This window comes from Tachyglossus aculeatus, chromosome 24, assembly GCF_015852505.1.
Source record: "Tachyglossus aculeatus isolate mTacAcu1 chromosome 24, mTacAcu1.pri, whole genome shotgun sequence".
Classification (NCBI taxonomy): domain Eukaryota; kingdom Metazoa; phylum Chordata; class Mammalia; order Monotremata; family Tachyglossidae; genus Tachyglossus; species Tachyglossus aculeatus.
This window is the reverse complement of record NC_052089.1, coordinates 8,067,467-8,086,839: the sequence shown is the minus strand read 5'-3', so window position 1 is coordinate 8,086,839 and position 19,373 is coordinate 8,067,467. Positions and strand designations below refer to the sequence as shown.

Here is a 19,373-nt window from a genome sequence, read left to right as displayed (position 1 = left end):
CCGAATTTCCATTGAAATTAAAATAAGTAACAATCCTTAAACTCATTGGGCTTTTGGATCTTCACAAGATGTGAAGTCAGTCTAATTCAGTTGTCCCGCTCTGTCACGAGAGGTGTATTGTCTGCTTTCTTCTGAGAAGTGGTGTGGCCTAGTGGCAAGAGTGTGGGCTGAAGAGTCAGAGGACATGGGTTCTAATCCCAGCTCCACCACTTTTCTGCCATGTGACCTTGGGCACGTCACTTCACCTCTCTGTGCCTCAGTTACCTCATCAATAAAATGGGGATTAAGACAGCAAGCCCTATGTATCCATGCTGTATCCAATCTACCTTACTGAGGGACCTTCTGGTTCACATCCCAGTTCATGTGTCCAACCTGATTATCTTATATCTACACCGGGGCTTAGAACAGTGCTTGGCACATAGTAAGCACCTAACAAACACCATAATAATAATGAATCACCTACCGGGTTTTGTACTGTGGGTTCCTAGGATGCCTCTCAGGTGCCTTCGAAAATTCCAGTCCATCCTTCCCTGGGAACCCGCAGATGCCAGGGAATGCCCAGAGACAATAGAACATTGTTAGCGGTGTGAGATGTTCTAACTGGAAGACTGTCATTCCCTCCTGTCATTCCACATCCGAAATCTCGCCAGCGTGATCTTCTCCCGAGCCACTGTGGATGGCCTGTGGAAAAGCTTAGCCCTTTGGTCGTTCCTGAAATTAAATAAATAATGGTGTTTGTTAAGCGCTTACTATGTGGTAGGCACTGTACTAAGTGCTGGGGTGAATGCAAGCAAATCGGGTTGGACACAGACCCCTGTCTCGTGGGGCTCACGGTCTCAATTCCCATTTTACAGATGAGGTAGCTGAGGCCCAGAGAAGTGAAGTGACTTGCCCAAGGTCACACAGCAGACAAATGGTGGATCTGGGATAAGAACCCATGATCTTCTGATGCCCAGGCCCATGCTCTACCACTGTGCCGTGCTGAGGGACCTTATGGTTCACATCCCAGTTCAGATTAGAGAAGCTGCGCATCTTAGTCCAGCGAGCCCAGGGCAGTATGTCAGGTGACAGTGCTGTGCACACAGTAAGTGCTCAATAATGCGATTGACTTGTAATCCCTGCTTCGGCACTTGCCCACTTTGTGACCTTATTCATTCCTTCAGTCAATTGTATTTATTGAGCATATACTGTGTGCAGAGCACTGTATTAAGCACTTGGGAGAGTACAATAGTAAATAGACACAATCCCTGCCCATAGCGAACTTACTGTGTAAGAGGGGGAGACAGATATTAATATAAATAAATAAATTACAGATATGGACATAAGTAGCATGGCCTAGTGGATAGAGCATGGGCCTAGTCATGGGTTCTAATCCCGGCTCCACCACTTGTCTAATGTGTGACCTTCGGCAAGTCACTTCACTTCCCTGTACCTCAGTTACCTCATCTGTAAAATGGGGATTAAGGCTGGGAACTCTGTACAGAACAGGGATTCTGCCCAACTCGATTACCTTTACCTACTCCAGTGCTTAGTACAGTGCTTAACAAATACCACAATTTATTATTATTATTGTTGTAAGTGCTATGGAGTTGGAGGGGGATGAATAAACAGCAAGTGAGAGTGACACCGAAGGAAGTGGGAAAAGAGAAATGGAGGGCTTATTTAGGGGAGGCTTCTAGGAGGAGATGTGCCTTCAGTAAAGCTTTGAAGGCAGGGAGAGTAATTGTTGGATTTAAGCAAATCACTTCTGCCTCAGTTTCCTCCTGTATGAAATACGGACGATATCCCTGTTCTCCCTTTCCCTTGGACTCTGGTCCCGACGTGGGACAGGAGTTGCGTCAGACCTTGTAAGCTTGTATCTACCACTGCGCTTGGCTTATAGTACGTGCTTAACAAAGACCACACTCACTGGCTTTCAGAGTGTTTCAAAAACAACCAAGAGTCAAGCTGCATGGCCTAGTGGGTAGAGCACAGGCCTGAGAGTCAGAAGGACCTGGGTTTTAATCCTGACTCTGCCACCTGTCCGCTGTGTGACCTTAGCCAAGTCACTGCAGTCTCCCAGCTCTCACCTCATCTGAAAAACGGATGGAGACTGTGAGCCCCATGTGGGTCAGGGACAGCACCCAACCTGATTAGCTTGGATCTTCCCCAGCGCTTAGTACAGTGCCTGGCACACAGACTGTCAGCTCATGGGCTGGGAACGAACGTGTCTGCTAATTCTGTTGTTTTGGAGTCTCCCAAGTACTAAGTACAGTGCTCTGCACACAACGTACTGGGTAGAAACCGTATCTGTGAGTCAGAAGGTCATGGGTTCTTAACCTCAGCTTCACCACTTGTCCGCCGGGTGAACGTTTTTAAGGCACTTCACTTCTCTGTACCTCAGTTCCCTCATCTGTAAAATGGGGATTGAGACTGCAAGCCCCAAGTGGGACAGGGACTGTGTCCAATCTGAATATCTTGTAGCCCCTCCAGCATTTAGTACAGTGCGTGGCACGTAGTAAGCACTTAACAAATGCCACAGTTATTATTGTTGTTATAGTAAGTGCTCAATAGATATCATGGATTGACTGGTGAACAAATACCATTAAAAAGAAAAAAAACGGGCAAGGCCGCTTTGCCAGCTGCCCTCCTTCTTGGCCGGAGACCGAGCAGTTGCTAGGCAGGTGGCATAAACTTGGCATCCCACGAACTTGGCATCGTATTGTACAAGGCCAGGGGACTTTGGCACTTCTGGGGTCTTATTGCAGATCTCTGGAATGAGACTGAAGTGAGGCCCTTCTTGAAATAGAGTGGGACCCGTTTGAAGGGCTCTTTGTCAAGAGACCCCATCTGAATGACACGGCTAATGAGGTTGCTCTTCAATTGAGGTCCAAATCGACTTTGGCCGGGAGTGCCAGGAAGCCGATCGCTGTCGTTCTGCTCTTTCAGTGTAGCTCGGGAGAGTGAGCACACGGACCCGCGAATCGTTTAAAAGGATAATTAAGTGCTCGGGAGAGGGGCGGTTTGGGGCGGAAAAGCAAGGGATCCTAAATCATGTTGACAGAATGCGCTTAGAGAGCAGTGAGAGGACACAAAAATCAACCTGATTATATCTTCCCTAACACTTAGTACGGTGCCTGGCATAATAAATACCATTTAAAAAAAGGGGTGGGGGGGACAGCAAATCTGGAGTGGAGGGGACAAAGAGAAATGGAGACTGATGACATGGGTCAGGTTTGGAGCAAACAGTTTGGAATAAGCAGAGGCCCCACATCTGGGATTGGCGTGAACCCCATGCCCTGGACTGGACAGAAATCCCAAATCCATGGGCTAACAAGAGTCTTGGAAAAATGGGAGTCAAATCAAGCAGAGGAGATAAAAGGAAATTGCTGCTAGGAGGAAGCGATAGAGGCCAAAGCGCCAACAAGATTGTCTAGTTGTAAAATCGTCTGGCGTCTGTCTCCCCGTTAGATTTCAAGTTCCTTGAGGGCAAGGATCGTGTCTGCTAATTCTATTGCATGTGTTTATGGGCTTAATAGATATGATTGATTGATTTATATGAATGTCTGTCTCTCCCTCTCGGCTGTAAGCTCGTTGTAGGCAGGGTTACTGTTATATTGCACTCTCCCAAGCACTTAGTTCAGCGCTCAGCACACAGTAAACGCTCAGTAAATATGAGAGAATGAATGAATGAATGAATGACTATGATTTGATTGAGGTGAAGGGAAAATACAGAGCAAGGTTGAAGGAGGAGGTGGGAAAATACAACACTCCTTAGCCAGACTCTTATCTCCAACATGCTTCCTTAGGTACAGATTGAACCCTGAGCCATCTGGCTCTCTGCCTGAATTTATTTCTCCTGATGATTTAGTGGTAAGATGGCAATGATGGTCTATGAACTCTGTTGTATTGGACTCTCCGAGCATTTAGTACAGTGCTCTGCACATAGTTAACACTCAATAATTCATTCAGTCATATTTATTGAGCGCTTACTGTGTGAAGAGCACTGTACTAAGCAGTTGGGAATAATTGCCATTGATTGATTATTTCGTGATGTGTTTGACTTGCCTTTGGCCTGGCTCATAGTAAGCGCTTAACAAGTACCATCAAAACAAAAGAAACAAAAAAAACTTAAGCTGTATTTTCAACCCTGAAGGGCTAGCAAGCCAGTTCATTCTAGTGCTCTTGTTAGCAAAATGTAGGTGGCTTTGCTCGCAAACACAATGAGGGAGAATCAGAGGGATTCTTTTTCAGACATTTTTTAATGGTATTTGTTAGGCACTTACTATGCGCCAAACACTGTTCTAAGTGCCGAGTAGGTACAAGTTAATCAGGCAGGACACAGTCCCTGGCTCACATGGGGCTTCCAGGCAAATAGGAGGGATAATTATTACTATTTTCATTATTATTATTAACAGATATTCAATCCCCATTTTACCAATGAGGACTTTTCCAAGGTCACCCAGCTGGCAAGAGGAGGAGCAGGATTAGAACCCAGGTCCCCAGCTCCCAGGCCCAGGCTTTATCCATAGGCCACATATAATAACAGGGCATAGCAGTATGGGCTCTTCTGTTCATACACTGGGAAGAGGAGGCACGTTAGAGCAAGGGGAATTCACGAAACGCCACATGATTTGAGCTCCATGGAGCTCAGAGGATGCCAAGGTGGCCGTGTTCTTTAGCCTTTGCCAAATGCTCCGTGGTTAATCTTGAAAGCTGTTACTAGATCTATCTTTGATACCCCTTTTCCACAACCTCCCTCTGACCTGAAACTCCCTTCCCCTCCACATACACCTGACCACCACTCTCCCCTCCTTCAAAGCCTCGTTAAGTTCACACTTCCTCCAAGAGGCCTTCCCTGATTAAACCCTCTTTCCCCCGGCTCCCTCTCCCAAGTCATTCATTCAATCGTATTTATTGAGTGATTACCGTGCGCAGAGCACGGGACTCAGCGCTTGGGAGAGTACAGAGTAACAATACACAGACACATTTCCTTCCACAATGAAGTTGTCTAGGTGCTTGGATCTATCCCCGCTAAGCACTTGCTATTCACCCCAGCCTCTACTCCGCAGCACTTGGGTACATATCCGCATTTTATTCATTCACATGAATACCTGTCTTCCCCTCTAGACTATAAGCTCATTGCGGGCAGGGAAGCTCTTTACCAACTCCGTTGTATTATGCGCTTTCAAGCGCTTAGTAAGGTGCTCTGCCCACAGTGTTCAGTAAATACCACCGACGATTGATCGGATAGTCGAGTTGGTTTCATCCCCGGATTGATTCCCTTTCTCCGGCAGATCACAGTGATGAAAGGCAGCGCCCGAAATAAGGAACATTCATCAGAAGCCGAAGGAGCTGGGAAAAGACCAAAGAGAAAGTGTCTTCAGTGGCATCCATTGCTGGCAAAGAAACTTCCTGACTTTTCCGAAGAGGAAGAAGAAGAAGAGGAAGAAGAAGAGATTGATAAAGTAGATCTGTTTATTACCACTCTTACTTTTTTATGGTATTTGTTAAGTGCTTACTAAGTGGCAGGCACTGTACTAAGCAGTGGAGTAGAGACAAGTTTACTGAGTTGGACACAGTCCCTGTCCCATGTGGGGCTCACAGTCTTGCAGCGTGGCTCAGTGGAAAGAGCCCAGGCTTGGGAGTCTGAGGTCATGGGTTCTAATCCTGGCTCCGCTGCTTGTCAGCTGTGTGACTTTGGGTAAGTCACTTAACTTCTCTGGGCCTCAGTTGCCTCATCTGTAAAATGGGGATGAAGACTCTGAGCCCCACGTGGCACAACCTGATCACCTTGTATCCTCCACCCCCAGTGCTTAAAACAGTGCTTCGGACATAGTAAGCGCTTTTAGACTGTGAGCCCACTCTTTTAGACTGTGAGCCCACTGTTGGGTAGGGACTGTCTCTATATGTTGCCAACTTGTACTTCCCAAGCACTTAGTACAGTGCTCTGCACACAGTAAGCACTCAATAAATACAATTGATTGATTAACAAATACCAATATTATTATTATTCATCCCCATTTTACAGATGAGGGAATTGAGGCACAGAGAAGTAAAGTGACTTGCCCATGGTCACCCAGGAGACATGTGGTAGAGCTGGGATTAGAACCCGGGTGCTCCGACTTCCAAACCTGTGCAATATCCACTAGGTCACAGTGCTTCACTTTATATCTCTTCCTGTTTTTCAGTGTTAGGATTTAACAAAAACGCACAAATTATGAACCGTTCTTCAGAATCTCCAAACCCGTAGGGCTGGAAGCTTCACAGCAGCTTACATTCAAAAGGAGAAGGAGGATAGTAGATGTTCACAGATTACTTCTAAGAAAACATAATCCCTTGCACATGAAAGTGATTGCATTAGAACCGTGCCCATCATTTCGTTGAAACCCCTTGGCCTAGCTGAAAGAGCACAGTCCTGGGAGTCAGAGAACCTGGGTTCTAATCCCAGCTGTGCCACTGGTCTGTTGTGTGAGCTAGGGCAAGTCACTTCACTGCTCTTTGCCTGTTACCTCATCTGTAAAATGGGGATTAAATCCTACCCCTCCCTACTTAGACTGAGATTCCCCATTTGGGACAGGGACGGTCTCCAACCTGACTAATACAGTGCTTGGTACATAGCAAGTGTTTAACAAAAGAGCACAATTGTCATTATCAATTATGGCCATTCATTCCTTCATTCAGTCATATTTAATGAGTGCTTATTTTGTGCAAAGCACTGTACTAAGTGCCTGGGAGAGTATAGTACAGCAATAATCAGACATATTCCCTGCCCACAATGAGCTTACAGTCTAAAGGAGGCTTCAAAGTCAGAGAACAAAGAGCCATGGAAAAATGGAGAGGGCAAGGGCAGTGAGAGAAGGCTGCAAAAAAAGAATCTGAAAGTAGCGAACCCAGTTTGGCATGGTAGAAAGAGGGTTTTAACCAGGAACAAAAGTGAGTTAGTTACTTCGTCACATAGTTCAAGAACTACCACCATGTGTCTACAGTTTTCTTAAGGTAATCAAGGGGCTTAGGGGAAAGAGCATGGACTTGGGAGTTAGAGGATGTGGGTTCCAATCCCGGCTCTGCCACTTGTCTGCTGTGTGGCCTTGGGCAAGCCACCTCACTTCTCTGTGCCTCAGTTACCTCATCTGTAAAATGGGGAGGAAGACTGTGAGCCCTATGTGGGACAATCTGATTACCTTGTATCTACCCCAGTGCTTAGAACAGTGCTTGGCACATAGTAAGCACTTAACAAATACCATAATAGCAATAGGAATAAGAACTGAGTTTTACATAGTAGGAAAGGGGTTAGAGTGCAGATATTTTCCTAGAGTGCAAGCAAAAATCAGTCTGAAAGAGAACTAAAGTGAAGACATATTCTATAGTGAAAAGCAAACTAAAAGCTAAGATCTCTAAGGATTTAGAGAATGATCTCTTAGAAGCGTAATTCATTTGTTGAAATTTCATGTAAAAAGATTGTAGTTTGAGAGGCAAGATGAAGAGGGCTGTGTAAAGGGCACCTAGTTTGACAGAGTCAAAATAGAGATTTTGGTGGGCTGTAAAGTCATAACTTTAATCTTTCCCCAAAGTGTTAGCTCTCTCTCTCTCTATCTCTGTCTCTCTCTCTCACATAGTGTGTGCCAATTCTGTTGTACTTTCCCAAGAGTTTAGTACATTGCTCTGCACACAGTATGCACACAGTTAGTGCCCTACATTGATTATTTGTCAGCCCTGCTCCATTTTCAAGAGGGAAAGTGCAAGAGGGTTTTCAGAGAAGCCACCCAGAGAAACAAGGCAGGGAACAGAGGTCTCCTGTGAATTTTGAAGGCAGCAAGGAAGGTTAGGAGCCGGGGGAAGGAGAGAAATCAGCCCTCCTTTCTTTTCCCGAGATAATTCTAAACTACAGTTGGAATGGAATCCCTTGAGATTGAGCCACTGAGTGAAAATCGTAGATTGTTGGATTAAATTAATCTCCCGTGGGTGGGGCGAGGGGGTTGTTAAAACACACAGGGTATGTGGAAATGGCTTGTGTCAAACTTTCAATCACTCAGTGGTATTTATTGAGTGCTCTCCATGGACAGAGCACTTGGGAGAGTACACTATAACAATAAGCACTTGGGAGAGTTGGTAGATGATCAGCTTTCCACTGGCTTGGTGTTTCCAAATGATTTTGAGTGAGGCTGGGTGGAAAAAACTCACAAAAGGCAAAAGAAACCAGAATTCTTTTTCTCGATCCATTTTGATTTGGGCCGAAAAGGAAAGAGTGGGTGCCTGCCGGTTAACTGCGTTTGGCTCTATCTTAATAGAGAATTTACAATTTGAAATGTCCTTGAGATTAGGACTCTGGAAAAAAAAAAGCATCCCACTTGAAGATAATCTTGATAATGATGGTATTTATTCAGCACCTGTAATATGCCAAGCACTGCTGTAAGATCTGGGGTGAAAGAAGCCCATCAGATCAGTGTCCCAACACTAGCCTCACAGTCTAAAAGGGAGGGAGAGCAGGGATTTTATCCACCTAGTGATGATAACTGTGGTGTTAAGAGCTTACTATGTGCCAAACCCTGTACTAGGCACTGTGGTAGATAGATCATCAGGTTCCACAAGGGGCTCATGTTTAAAGTAGGACTGTAAGCTCGCAGTGGGCAGGGAATGTGTCTGTTGTTGTATTGTACTCTCCCAAGTGCCTTGTATAGTGCTTTGTACACAGTAAGCACTCAGTAAATATGATTGACTGACTTTGAGTGACTGACAGGAGGGAACACAGGTATTGAATCCCCATTTTGCCTCTGAGGGAAGTGAGGCACAGAGAAGTGGAATGACTAACCCAAGGTCACACAGTGGGTGAGTGGCAGAGCCGGGTTAAGAATCCAGGTTCTCCAACTCTTGTATCTCAGAGACCAGAACTCACTCTCTCTCTCTCTGTCTCTCCCTCCATCCTCCTCCCCCCCACCAAAAACAGGTCCAACTTCTCGGTCCCGATGGTCCGGAGCAGGATGTGGACGAGACGGAAGATGACGAGTCTTCGGAGCAGCGAGCTCGTCGACCAATGAACGCCTTCCTCTTATTCTGCAAACGCCACCGTTCCCTCGTGCGCCAGGAGCATCCACGTCTGGATAACCGCGGCGCCACCAAGATCCTGGCTGACTGGTGGGCCGTCCTAGACCCCAAAGAAAAGCAGAAATACACAGACATGGCCAAGGAGGTACCTTTGCCTTCCCCGGGAGCTAGAAAGAAGCATCAGACTCGTAGTAGTAGCAGTAGTAGTAGGAAGGATAACCATAGTGAGAAGAAGAACTAGAGTTGAAGTATCAGAATAACAATAATAATAAGAAGAATTAGGGTTGATGTATAAAAATAAGAGGAAGAAGAATAATTCATTCATTCAGTCATATTTGCTGAGCACGAGTTGTTATAATAATAATGGGAAGAAGAAGAATTAGAGTTGAGGTATAAGGATAACAATAAGAAAAAGAATTATTCATTCAATCATATTTGAGCACAAGTTGAGGTATAATAATAACAATAATAGGAAGAAGAAGAAGAGTGAAGATATAAGAACAACAATAAGAGGAAAAAGAATTATTCATTCAATCATATTTATTGAGCATGTGTCAAGGTGTAATAATCACAATAATGGGAAGAAGAAGAATTAGAGTTGAGATATAAGAATAACAGTAAGAGGAAGAAGAAGAATTATTCATTCAATCATATTTATTGAGCACAAGTTGAGGTATAATAATAATAATGGGAAGAAGAAGAAGAATTATTCACTCAATCATATTAATCGAGCACGAGCCGAAGTATAATAATGACAGAAATGGGAAGAAGAAGAAATAGAGTTGAGATATAAGAATAACAATAAGGAAGAAGAATTATTCATTCAACCTTAATTGCTGAGTGCGAGTCAACAATTATTATTATTATAATATATATTATTAATATTAATATATAATGGGAAGAAAAAGAATTAGAGTTGAGGTATAAGGATAACAGTAAGAGGAACAAGAATTACTCATTCAATCATATATTGAGCACAAGTCGAGGTATAATAACAAAAATAGGGAGCAGAAGAATTAGAGTTGAGGTATAATAATAGGAAGAAGAAGAAATAGAGTTGAGGAATAGCCCTTATTATGTGCCAAGCAATGAACTCAGCACTAGGGTTGTTACAAGATAAAATGGTCAGACACATGGGGCTTATAGTTTCAGTGGGAGGGAGAAGAGGTATTTTGTTCATATTTATGTCTGTCCCCTCCTCTAGACTGTAAATTTATTATGGGCAGGGGGCATATCAGCTAATTCTCTTGTTCTCTACCAAGCGCTTAAAAACTGTGCTTTGCACATAGCAAGCTCTCAATACATACCACTGAATCGCTGATTGATATTTTCTTAATAAGATTCTTAGTACTTGGCTCACAGCTCTCAGTAAATATGATTGATGAATTGATTCTTGGATATTAATATCATTGGAGAATATTATTCTCAAGTAATTATAGTTGATAATAATACTTGTGGTGTCTGTTAAGCGCTTACTAGCACAGAAGCATACACACAAGATAGTCATGTCCCTAATGGAAGGGAGAGTAGGCATTGAGTCCACGATTTGCTGATGAAGGAGAAGAAGCATAGTTTAGTGGATAGAGCATGGGCCTGGGAATCAGAAGGTCTTGGGTTTAATATAAAAGCTTGCATAATTACACTTTGGTCTTGGAGTTGGGTGTCGTAGGCAAAAAACAGAATCGCTCAGGGAGAAGATATGAAGTTGCCAAGAATCTGGTTTATCAGGGTGTGGACGAGTAATCACATTGTCAATTGCTGCCTTTTTTGATCAGTAGTATTTATTGAACCCTTACTGTGTACAGAACACTGTACTGAGCACTTGGGAGAGCCTGCCTAGTGGATAGAGCACAGGCCTGGAAGTGAGAAGGATCTGTGTTCTAATCCTGGCTCCGCCAGTTGTCTGCTGTGTGACCTTGGGCAAGTCACTTCACCCCTCTCTGCATCACTTACCCGTGAGCCCCATGTGGGACAGGGACTGTGTCCAACCTGATTACCTTGCATCTACCCCAGTGCTTAGAACAGTACCTGGCACATCATCATCAATCGTATTTATTGAGCGCCTACTGTGTGCAGAGCACTGTACTAAGCGCTCGGGAAGTACAAATTGGCACATAGGCACTTAACAAGTACCATTAAAAAAAAAACAGAGTTTGAGCACCACGTTCTCTGCCCACAAGGAGCTTGTTTTTTTGAAGTTTTTTGGGCACTCAAACTTTGAATGTCCAAAATTTTTCTGGCAGCCAATGGAAAATCTTCTGTGTTCGAGCATATGCTATTAGCATGGATGGGTATGTAATCAATAAGCCCCGTGCACTCTGTGGTAATTGTGACACCAACCAATCAATCTGTGGTATTTATGGAGCACTTTTTTCCGAGCACTGTACTAAACGCTTGGGAGACATCAATCCACCAGTTGTATTTATTAAGTGCATGCTGTGTTTAGAGCACTGTACTAATTGGTTGGGAGCATGCAACACAACATATAGCAGACACATTCCCTGTGCACAACGAGCTTACGGTCTAAAATACTGTCGGCAGCCACGATCCTTGGCCACAGGGAGCTTGCAGTTTACATCACTTGGAGCACTTTATCCTGAAGTGGTCTGGCAGTGAGCATTGTAAAAATCGGACTGGGAGAATTTCATTCCAAGGGTCCATGTGCTTTTCATTCGTCTAACATATGTTCAGACGAACAGTAGTAATTGGCCTCTATAATTCATTACTGAAAACCCTTCTGATCTCTTCATATCCCAGTTTATAAACTAAAATAAACAATCGGCTGAAACCTCTTTGAAGCACGTGACTTCCTAGAGTCAAGCACCGAACACGTTTTTTGATTGCTGAGCAGGGGTTCGGGTCAGATGCTTCAGTGTTTGCTTTCCTCCTAAAAACAGAACAGATCCTTAAGCTCAACTTTTAATAGGAGGAAACATTATTTTCACACAAGAAAACTTTGCCTTCGTACTATAATTGGGTGACCAGCCGGACTGCTGAGATTTGAATCTGTTGATCATCTGAGGTAGCCTGTACAAAACCGTCTGGTGATTTTATTGTATGGAAGTATATCAGTTTGACAACGAAGATTTTTCTCAAAAGTCTTTATCCGGGAAAGAATTTGGGATTGATATTCCAGAGTGTTTTGCTGGTGCATTTGTGGGAGGTGTGGCTTAATGTTTGCCACTGTAATTTGAGTGGTTTTTGAGCCATCATTTCCCGTGATTCTCAGCTTCCCTAACCGCCTCCTGAGCTTCTGAGCATTCTCGCTCAGCTCTACCCTAAAATCCTTTAGAGGGTTTTTTTAAAAAGGTTTTTTTTAAATTAATCTGCAATCCCTTCCCATTGTGAGTGTCATGTTTACAGTCCTCTCGCCTAATATTCTCCTTGCTTCTCCAACTGGAAGTAAGCCTAGCTCGTGTGCTTTGAAAACACGGGTTGGAGTGTGGAAAGTGTGCTAATAGCGCAGTTTCACAGAGAAGCCAGAAAAATGCCCCGGCCCTGAAACTGTGATTTGCACAGACTAGTGAGGGCTTCCACTGCTCTGAAAGAATACTGATCCCAAAATAAGAGAACGATTTAATAAAAATACCAGCCTGAGCAAGCGAGCCCGGCCAAAGGCTGGTACAAGGCAGTGTTTCAGGAGTTCACAAGGTCTCATTTCTGCATGTAGCCTGCTTTCAAGAGACCCAGAGAAGCAGGGTGGCCTAATGGATAGAGAGCTATGACCTGGGCTCCGGTCCCGGCTCTGCCACTTGTCTCCTGTGTGACCTTGAGCAAGTCACTTCACTTCCCTGTACCTCGGTGACCTCATCTTTAAAATGGAGATTAAGACTGTGAACCCCCTGTGGGACAGGGGAAAATACATGATTCTTAGTCACCCCTTGGGTAGTGGGGTTTAAGGTTAATCAGTCTACTAAGCAATGGTATTTGAGTGCTTATGGGCAGGGCACTGGGAAGGTATAATAGTGTTGGTAGACATGTTTCCTGCCCTCAAGGAGTTTGCAATCCAATAGGGTCCTGGGAATTCCCTTGGAGAAGGGACATCTCTGACTCTCTGACTGTCTGCCTTGCTTCAGGGATTATGGGCTTGGGAGTCAGAAGGTCTTGGATTTGAGTAAGCCCTTAACGAATACCACAATAATTATTATTATTACTCAGGACCCCTCCCCAACTCGACTCTGCTTTATTAAATTTGAGGCTACCGTTGTCTGGACCTTGGACCCCAGGTTCCCTGAATTACCTAAGTGTGGAGCATTTTATTAATAATAAGAATAATAATTGTGGTATTCATTAAAATGTTTACTATGAGCCAGGCACTGTACTTAGCACCAGAGTAGATACAAGGTAATCAAGTTGGACACAGACCCTGTACATAGGGCTCACAGTCTTAATCTCCATTTTACAGTAGAGGTAACTGCGGCACAGAGAAGTGAAGTGACTGGCCCAAGGGCACACAGCAGACACGTGACAGAGCCGCGATTAGAACCCAGGTCCTTTGGACTCCCAGGCTCGAGCTTTATCCACTAGGCCATGCTGCCACTCTATCTCTTTAGCAAGGTAGAAGCTTAGAAAGGAAAGTCCATAGCTCCCACTTCCCAGAAACCTCCCGTGGTTGCCCACCCGCCTCGGCAATAAATTAAAAAACTCCTAATCATCCGTTTGGCTGATCGATTGATTGCTTGACCCTTATTGATGCCCTCCTATGCCCCAATAAATTGAGAACACTACCGTCTTGAACCATCTACTTAGTCAAAACAGCCAGAGTGCTTTTCTTCACCAAGAATGGAGAAGCGATTAGTCAGTAATCCCCAAGAGTTGTACTCAGAGATATTTTGGCTCAGAAAGAACGGTTTTCGAATATGTCCAGACAGCCTGGCCAGGAGTGAATTAAAAGGTTTCATTTTTGAAGTGCCACACTGTTTCTTTAAACATTGATGGTTCTATAAATTGAGGCTTTTTATTTCTCTCTTGAAAGAGTAACTATGATCTCATGTTCAAAATCAGAGGATAATGAAATATATTAGGACGATCTATAGGGACGTTAGGGCTGAAGAACTTCATGAGTGTTAGTGGCAGTTTGGCAGAAGAGGACGTAACAGTGACTTTTCTTTCTACAGGAGATGTTTTGTAGAGTATTATGTTAGCAAAGTGCCTGGTCAGCTCTTACCCTAGAAATCTGCCTTAAGCCTCCTCTCTCTCCTGTGTGGCTGGTCAGTTGGAATTTTCTGTGCCTCAGTTTCTTAATCTGTAAAATGGGGGTTCAGTACCTGATTTCCCTTCTGCTTAGACAGTGAGCCCCATGTGGGATAAGGACTGTGTCCAACCTTCTTTTTTGTTGGTATTTCTTAAGTGCTTACTATGGGCTAGGCACTGTAAAAAGTGCTGGGGTAGAGATCAGCTAATTAAGTTGGACACAGTCCCTGTCCCACATAGGGCTCACAATATTAATCCCCATTTTACAGATGAGGTAATTAAGGCACAGAGAAGTGAAGTGACTTGCCCAGGTTCGTACAGCGGGCATGCAGTGGAATCGGGTTTAGAACCTGGGAGTCAGAAGGGCATGGGTTCTAATCCTGGCTCCGCCACTTGTCTATGTGTGGCCTTGGACAAATCACTTCTCTGTGACTCGGCCTCATTTATCTCATCTCTGAAATGGGGATTGAGACTGTGAGCCCCAGGTGGGACAGGGACTGTGTCCAACCCGATTTTCTTGCATCCACTCTAGCACTTAGTACAGTGCCTGGCACCGTAGTAAGCACATAATAAATACCATAATTGTTATCAAGGAGAGAAGCAGCGTGGCTCAGTGGAAAGAACACGGGCTTTGGAGTCACAGGTCATGGGTTCAAATCCCAGCTCCACCACTTGTCAACTGTGTGACTTTGGGCAAGTCACTTAACTTCTCTGGGCCATAGTTACCTCATCTGGAAAATGGGGATTAAGACTGTGAGCCCCCGGTGGGACAACCTGATCACCTTGTAACCTCCCCAGTGCTTAGAACAGTGCTTTGCACATAGTAAGCGCTTAAGAAATGCCATTATTATTATTATTATTATTATCATTATTGTTATTATTATTATTATTATTATTATTATTATTATGTGCCCCTGGCCTTCTCTGTGACCATAGGCAGGTCACTTAACTTTTTATTCCTCTATTTCTTTTTTTTTACTGGTATTTAAGAGCTTACTATATGCCAGGCACTGTACTAAGCACTGGGGTATTTACAGGATTGGACACAGTTCCTGTTGAAATCGGTCCCTGTCCCTCTTAGGGCTCAAGGTCTTATCCCCGTTTTGCAGATGAGGTAACTGAGGCACAGGGAAGTGACATGCTCAAGGTCAAACAGCAAAACAGTGGAGGAGCCGAAATTAGTAAAAGTGGGGAAAAGATGCTTGTTCTCCCTCTTCCTTAAACTGTCCCCGTGAGGGACAGGGACTGTGTCTGTTCTGCTTGCATTATGTGCTTAGTATAGTATTTGGTACATAGTTAGTGCTCGATAAATACCACAGTTATCAATTTGTAAACATTCAATTATGTGAGCATACACGAGAAGATAAAGAATCCAACACATTTCATGGTTCTCGGTGTGTCCCTGTGGACACATTCATATTCAGAGCTATGAATGTGTGTGCATTTGAATGTCGGTGTCTACATACACACACCCACAAGTGTGAAACATGTTGGGTTTGTGAGTTTCTATAGACATTCTTGTGTACATATCGGTAAATATGTGTGAGCTGGCCTTTGTAAAACTCAATAGACTAAACAATTCAGCCTGTAAAGCATCATGGCTTAGTGGAAAGAGGGGAGTCAGAGGACCTGAGTTCTAATCCCAGTTCCACCACAAGCCTGCTATGTGACCTGGGGCAAGTCACTTCACTACTCAGTGTCTTGGTTACCTCATTTTGTAAAATGGGGCTTAAGACTGTGAGCCCTATGTGGGACAAGGACTGTTTTCAATCTGTTTAACTTGTATTTACCCCAGTGCTTAGTATGGTAAATAAGTACACTTAGTAAGCACTTAACAAATATATTAAATATATTAAATATATTAATATATTAAATATATTAAATATATTCCCAGACTGAGCCCCTTCCTTCCTCTCCCCCTCGTCCCCCTCTCCATCTCCCCCATCTTACCTCCTTCCCTTCCCCACAGCACCTGTATATATGTATATATGTTTGTACATATTTATTACTCTATTTTATTTGTACATATGTATTCTATTTATTTTATTTTGTTAGTATGTTTGGTTTTGTTCTCTGTCTCCCCCTTTTAGACTGTGAGCCCACTGTTGGGTAGGGACTGTCTCTATATGTTGCCAGTTTGTACTTCCCAAGCGCTTAGTACAGTGCTCTGCACATAGTAAGCGCTCAATAAATACGATTGATGATGATGATTAGAGGAAAGGACTTCAAGTTACGTAATGTTGGAGTCTCTTGGGTTTTTCTAGTCTTGAATGCCTCACACAGTTCTCAGGTGGATAGAGTGTGAGTCTGGGAGTCAGAGGACCTGGGTTCTAATCCCACCTCCGTCATTTGTCTGCTATGTAACCTTGGGCCAGTCACTTCACTTCTTTGTGCCTCAGTTTCCTCAACTGTAAAATGGGGATTAAATACCTGTTCTCCCTCCTACTTAGAATGTGAGTGAGCCCCATGCAGGACAGGGACTGTGTCTGACCTAGTTAACTTGTATGTACTCCAGAGTTTAGGACAGGGTTTGACACGTAATAAGTGCTTAACAAATACCCTGAAAATAAGTGAAAGCATGAGGGTGTTGGAATTTAGGATGAAGTGAAGTGTTTTCTCCTCTTGCTCTAAGCGAGAGCCCAATGAGAGTCTTTTTTTCCGGATTTCAGTACAAGGATGCATTCATGAAAGCAAATCCTGGCTACAAATGGTGTCCAACCACAAACAAGCCTGTGAAATCCTCACCACCTGCTGTTACAACTCGAAAAAAGCTGTGGACCTGCCCGCCCGACTCCGTGAAGGATCTCTCCTCTCCCAAGAAAGCAAAGGCCGAAGACATGCCTCAGCTCAATTTTGGGATGGCAGGTAAGGCCAGCGGACGATAAACGCCCTCCCAGAGCGGGGAGAGCAGGAAAGACGAAAAGCGAAGAAGCAGCGTGGTTTAGCGGAAAGAGCACAGGTCTGGCAGTTAAAGGACCTGGGTTCTAATCCCACTCGGCCACTTGCCTGCTGTGGAGTGTGTCTGTTCATCATTATATTATATTCTCCCAAGCGCTTTGCACACAGTAAGCGCTCAATTCATACGAGTGAATGAACGAATGAATATAATCGAATCCTGTTGGCCACGGTCCCTGTCCCACATGGGGCTCACTCTCTTAATCCCCATTTTACAGGTGAGGGAACTGAGGCACAGGGAAGTGAAGTGACTCGCTCAAGGTCACACAGCAGGCGGGGGGCAGAACCAGGACTAGAACCCAGGTCCTTCCGCCTCCAAGGCCTGTGCTGTAGCCACTAGGCCACAGTGCTCCTCTGCATAATGCATCTTGAAGAAATTGTGATTTCTTTTTTTGCCCCTGGTTTAGCTCTAGGTCCCAAGGGGCTATTATTGAATTGAATAACAGAACACCTTTACCTCTCTCCGTCAGAAGGTTGACTCTTAAGTAGCATGGTGTAGTGATGTAGAGCATGGGCCCAGGAGTCAGAAGGTCATGGGTTCTAATCCTAGCTCATCCACTTGTCTCCTGTGTGACCGTGGACAAGTCACTTCCCTTCTCTGTGCCTCAGTTACCTCACGTGTAAAAAATGAGGGTTAAGAGTGTGAATCCATACAGGGACTGCGTCCAACTTGATTTGCTTGTATCCACCTCAGCGCTTAGTACAGTGCCTGGCACATAGTAAGCACTTAACACTACCATCATTATTAAACACAGAGGGCCTTTGTTCACTCTGGCTTAGACTCAGATCAGATCTTGGTGGACCTGAGATGACGACGAAGATGATGATAAACTATTATTATTTTTATTACTCTAATTATTACTGTTATCATCTTGTTGTCGTTATCATGTTTTTAAGCACTTACTACATGCCAAGCACTGTTCTAAGCTCTGATACAAGTTAATCAGGTCAAACACTGTCCTTGTCCCACATGGGGCTCACAGTATAAGCAGAAAGAACAGGCCTTGAATATTTCTTTTTTAATGGTATTTAAGTGCTTACTATGTGTCAGGCACTGTACTGAGTGCTGGGGTTGATACAAGATAATAAGGGCAGTCACAATCCCACAATCTAAGGAAGAAGGAGAATAGGTCTTGAATATTTATTTTTTAATGGTATTTGCTAAGTGCTTACTATGTGCCAGGCACTGTACTAAGCGCTGGGGTAGCTACACGATAATCAGGTTGAACCCAGTCCCTGTCCGACATGGGGCTTCCAGTCTAAATGCTACCATCCCTTGGTGTCTGAAGGCAAGTGATGCTGAATGACAGCATCAGAGGAGTTCAAGGATACTAAGTTGACAGAGAGTCTGCGGATGAGACGTGGCCTAGTGGATAAAGCCTGGGCCTGGGAGTTAGGAGGACCTGGGTTCGAATTCCGGCTCTGCCACCCGTCTGCAGTGTGACCTTGAGCAAGTCACTTCACTTCTCTGCTCCTCCGTTTCTTCAACCGCACAATGGGGGTTCAGAATCTGTTCTGTCTCCCTCTTAGAGTGTGAGCCCCATGTAGGACAGGGACTGGATCTGCCCTGATTATCTTCTATCTACCTTAGAGAACTAGTGGGGGGAATTCAGCTTGAACGGTATGCAAGATTTTTTTTTATGTTATTGAGTGCTTAATATGTGTCCAACACTGTTCTAAGCACTGGGGTAGACACAAATTAATTAGGTCAGACACAGTCCCTGTCCCACATGGGGCTTACCGTCCAAGTTGGAAGGAGAAAAGGTGTTGAATCCCCACTTTACCGTTGAGGAAACCGAGGCACGGATCTGTTAAGTGACTTGCCCAAGGTCATATGGCAAGCAGTTGGCAGAGCCAGGATCAGAACCCAGGTCTGTCTGACTCCCACGCCTGGGCTGTATCCACCAGGCCACGCTGCTTTCTAAGTTGTCAGATAGGTCTAAGGATCACCCAGGACCTCTCATGTGTGACAGCATCCCAAGACCCTGCCTTTGACGCTGCTTTCTTCAAGGAAACTGACCTTCTGTCTTTCTTTTTCTCTCCATAGATCCCACCCAGATGGGAGGTCTTAGTATGCTACTCTTAGCTGGGGAGCACGCCCTGACTGCACACGAGGTGAGTCCTTTCTTTTCCTGCCTCAATCGCTCCATTCAAAGGCAACGTTTGGGGACGCAACATTACCTAGTGGATAGGGCAAGGGC

General features: G+C 44.4%; 1 protein-coding gene across 12 annotated transcripts in view; it reads left to right on the top strand.

The window, feature by feature from the left end:
* BBX (BBX high mobility group box domain containing) overlaps positions 1–19,373 on the top strand; it is a 206,886-nt gene that overhangs the window by 132,079 nt on the left and 55,434 nt on the right. For all 12 annotated transcript variants that reach the window (XM_038766028.1, XM_038766029.1, XM_038766022.1 and 9 more), the window contains 4 exons: positions 5,277–5,447; positions 8,927–9,169; positions 16,887–17,082; positions 19,220–19,287. In XM_038766028.1, the coding sequence (XP_038621956.1) occupies positions 5,286–5,447; positions 8,927–9,169; positions 16,887–17,082; positions 19,220–19,287 (669 nt within the window). In that variant the 5' untranslated portion in view covers positions 5,277–5,285. The remainder of the gene's footprint in view (positions 1–5,276; positions 5,448–8,926; positions 9,170–16,886; positions 17,083–19,219; positions 19,288–19,373) is intronic.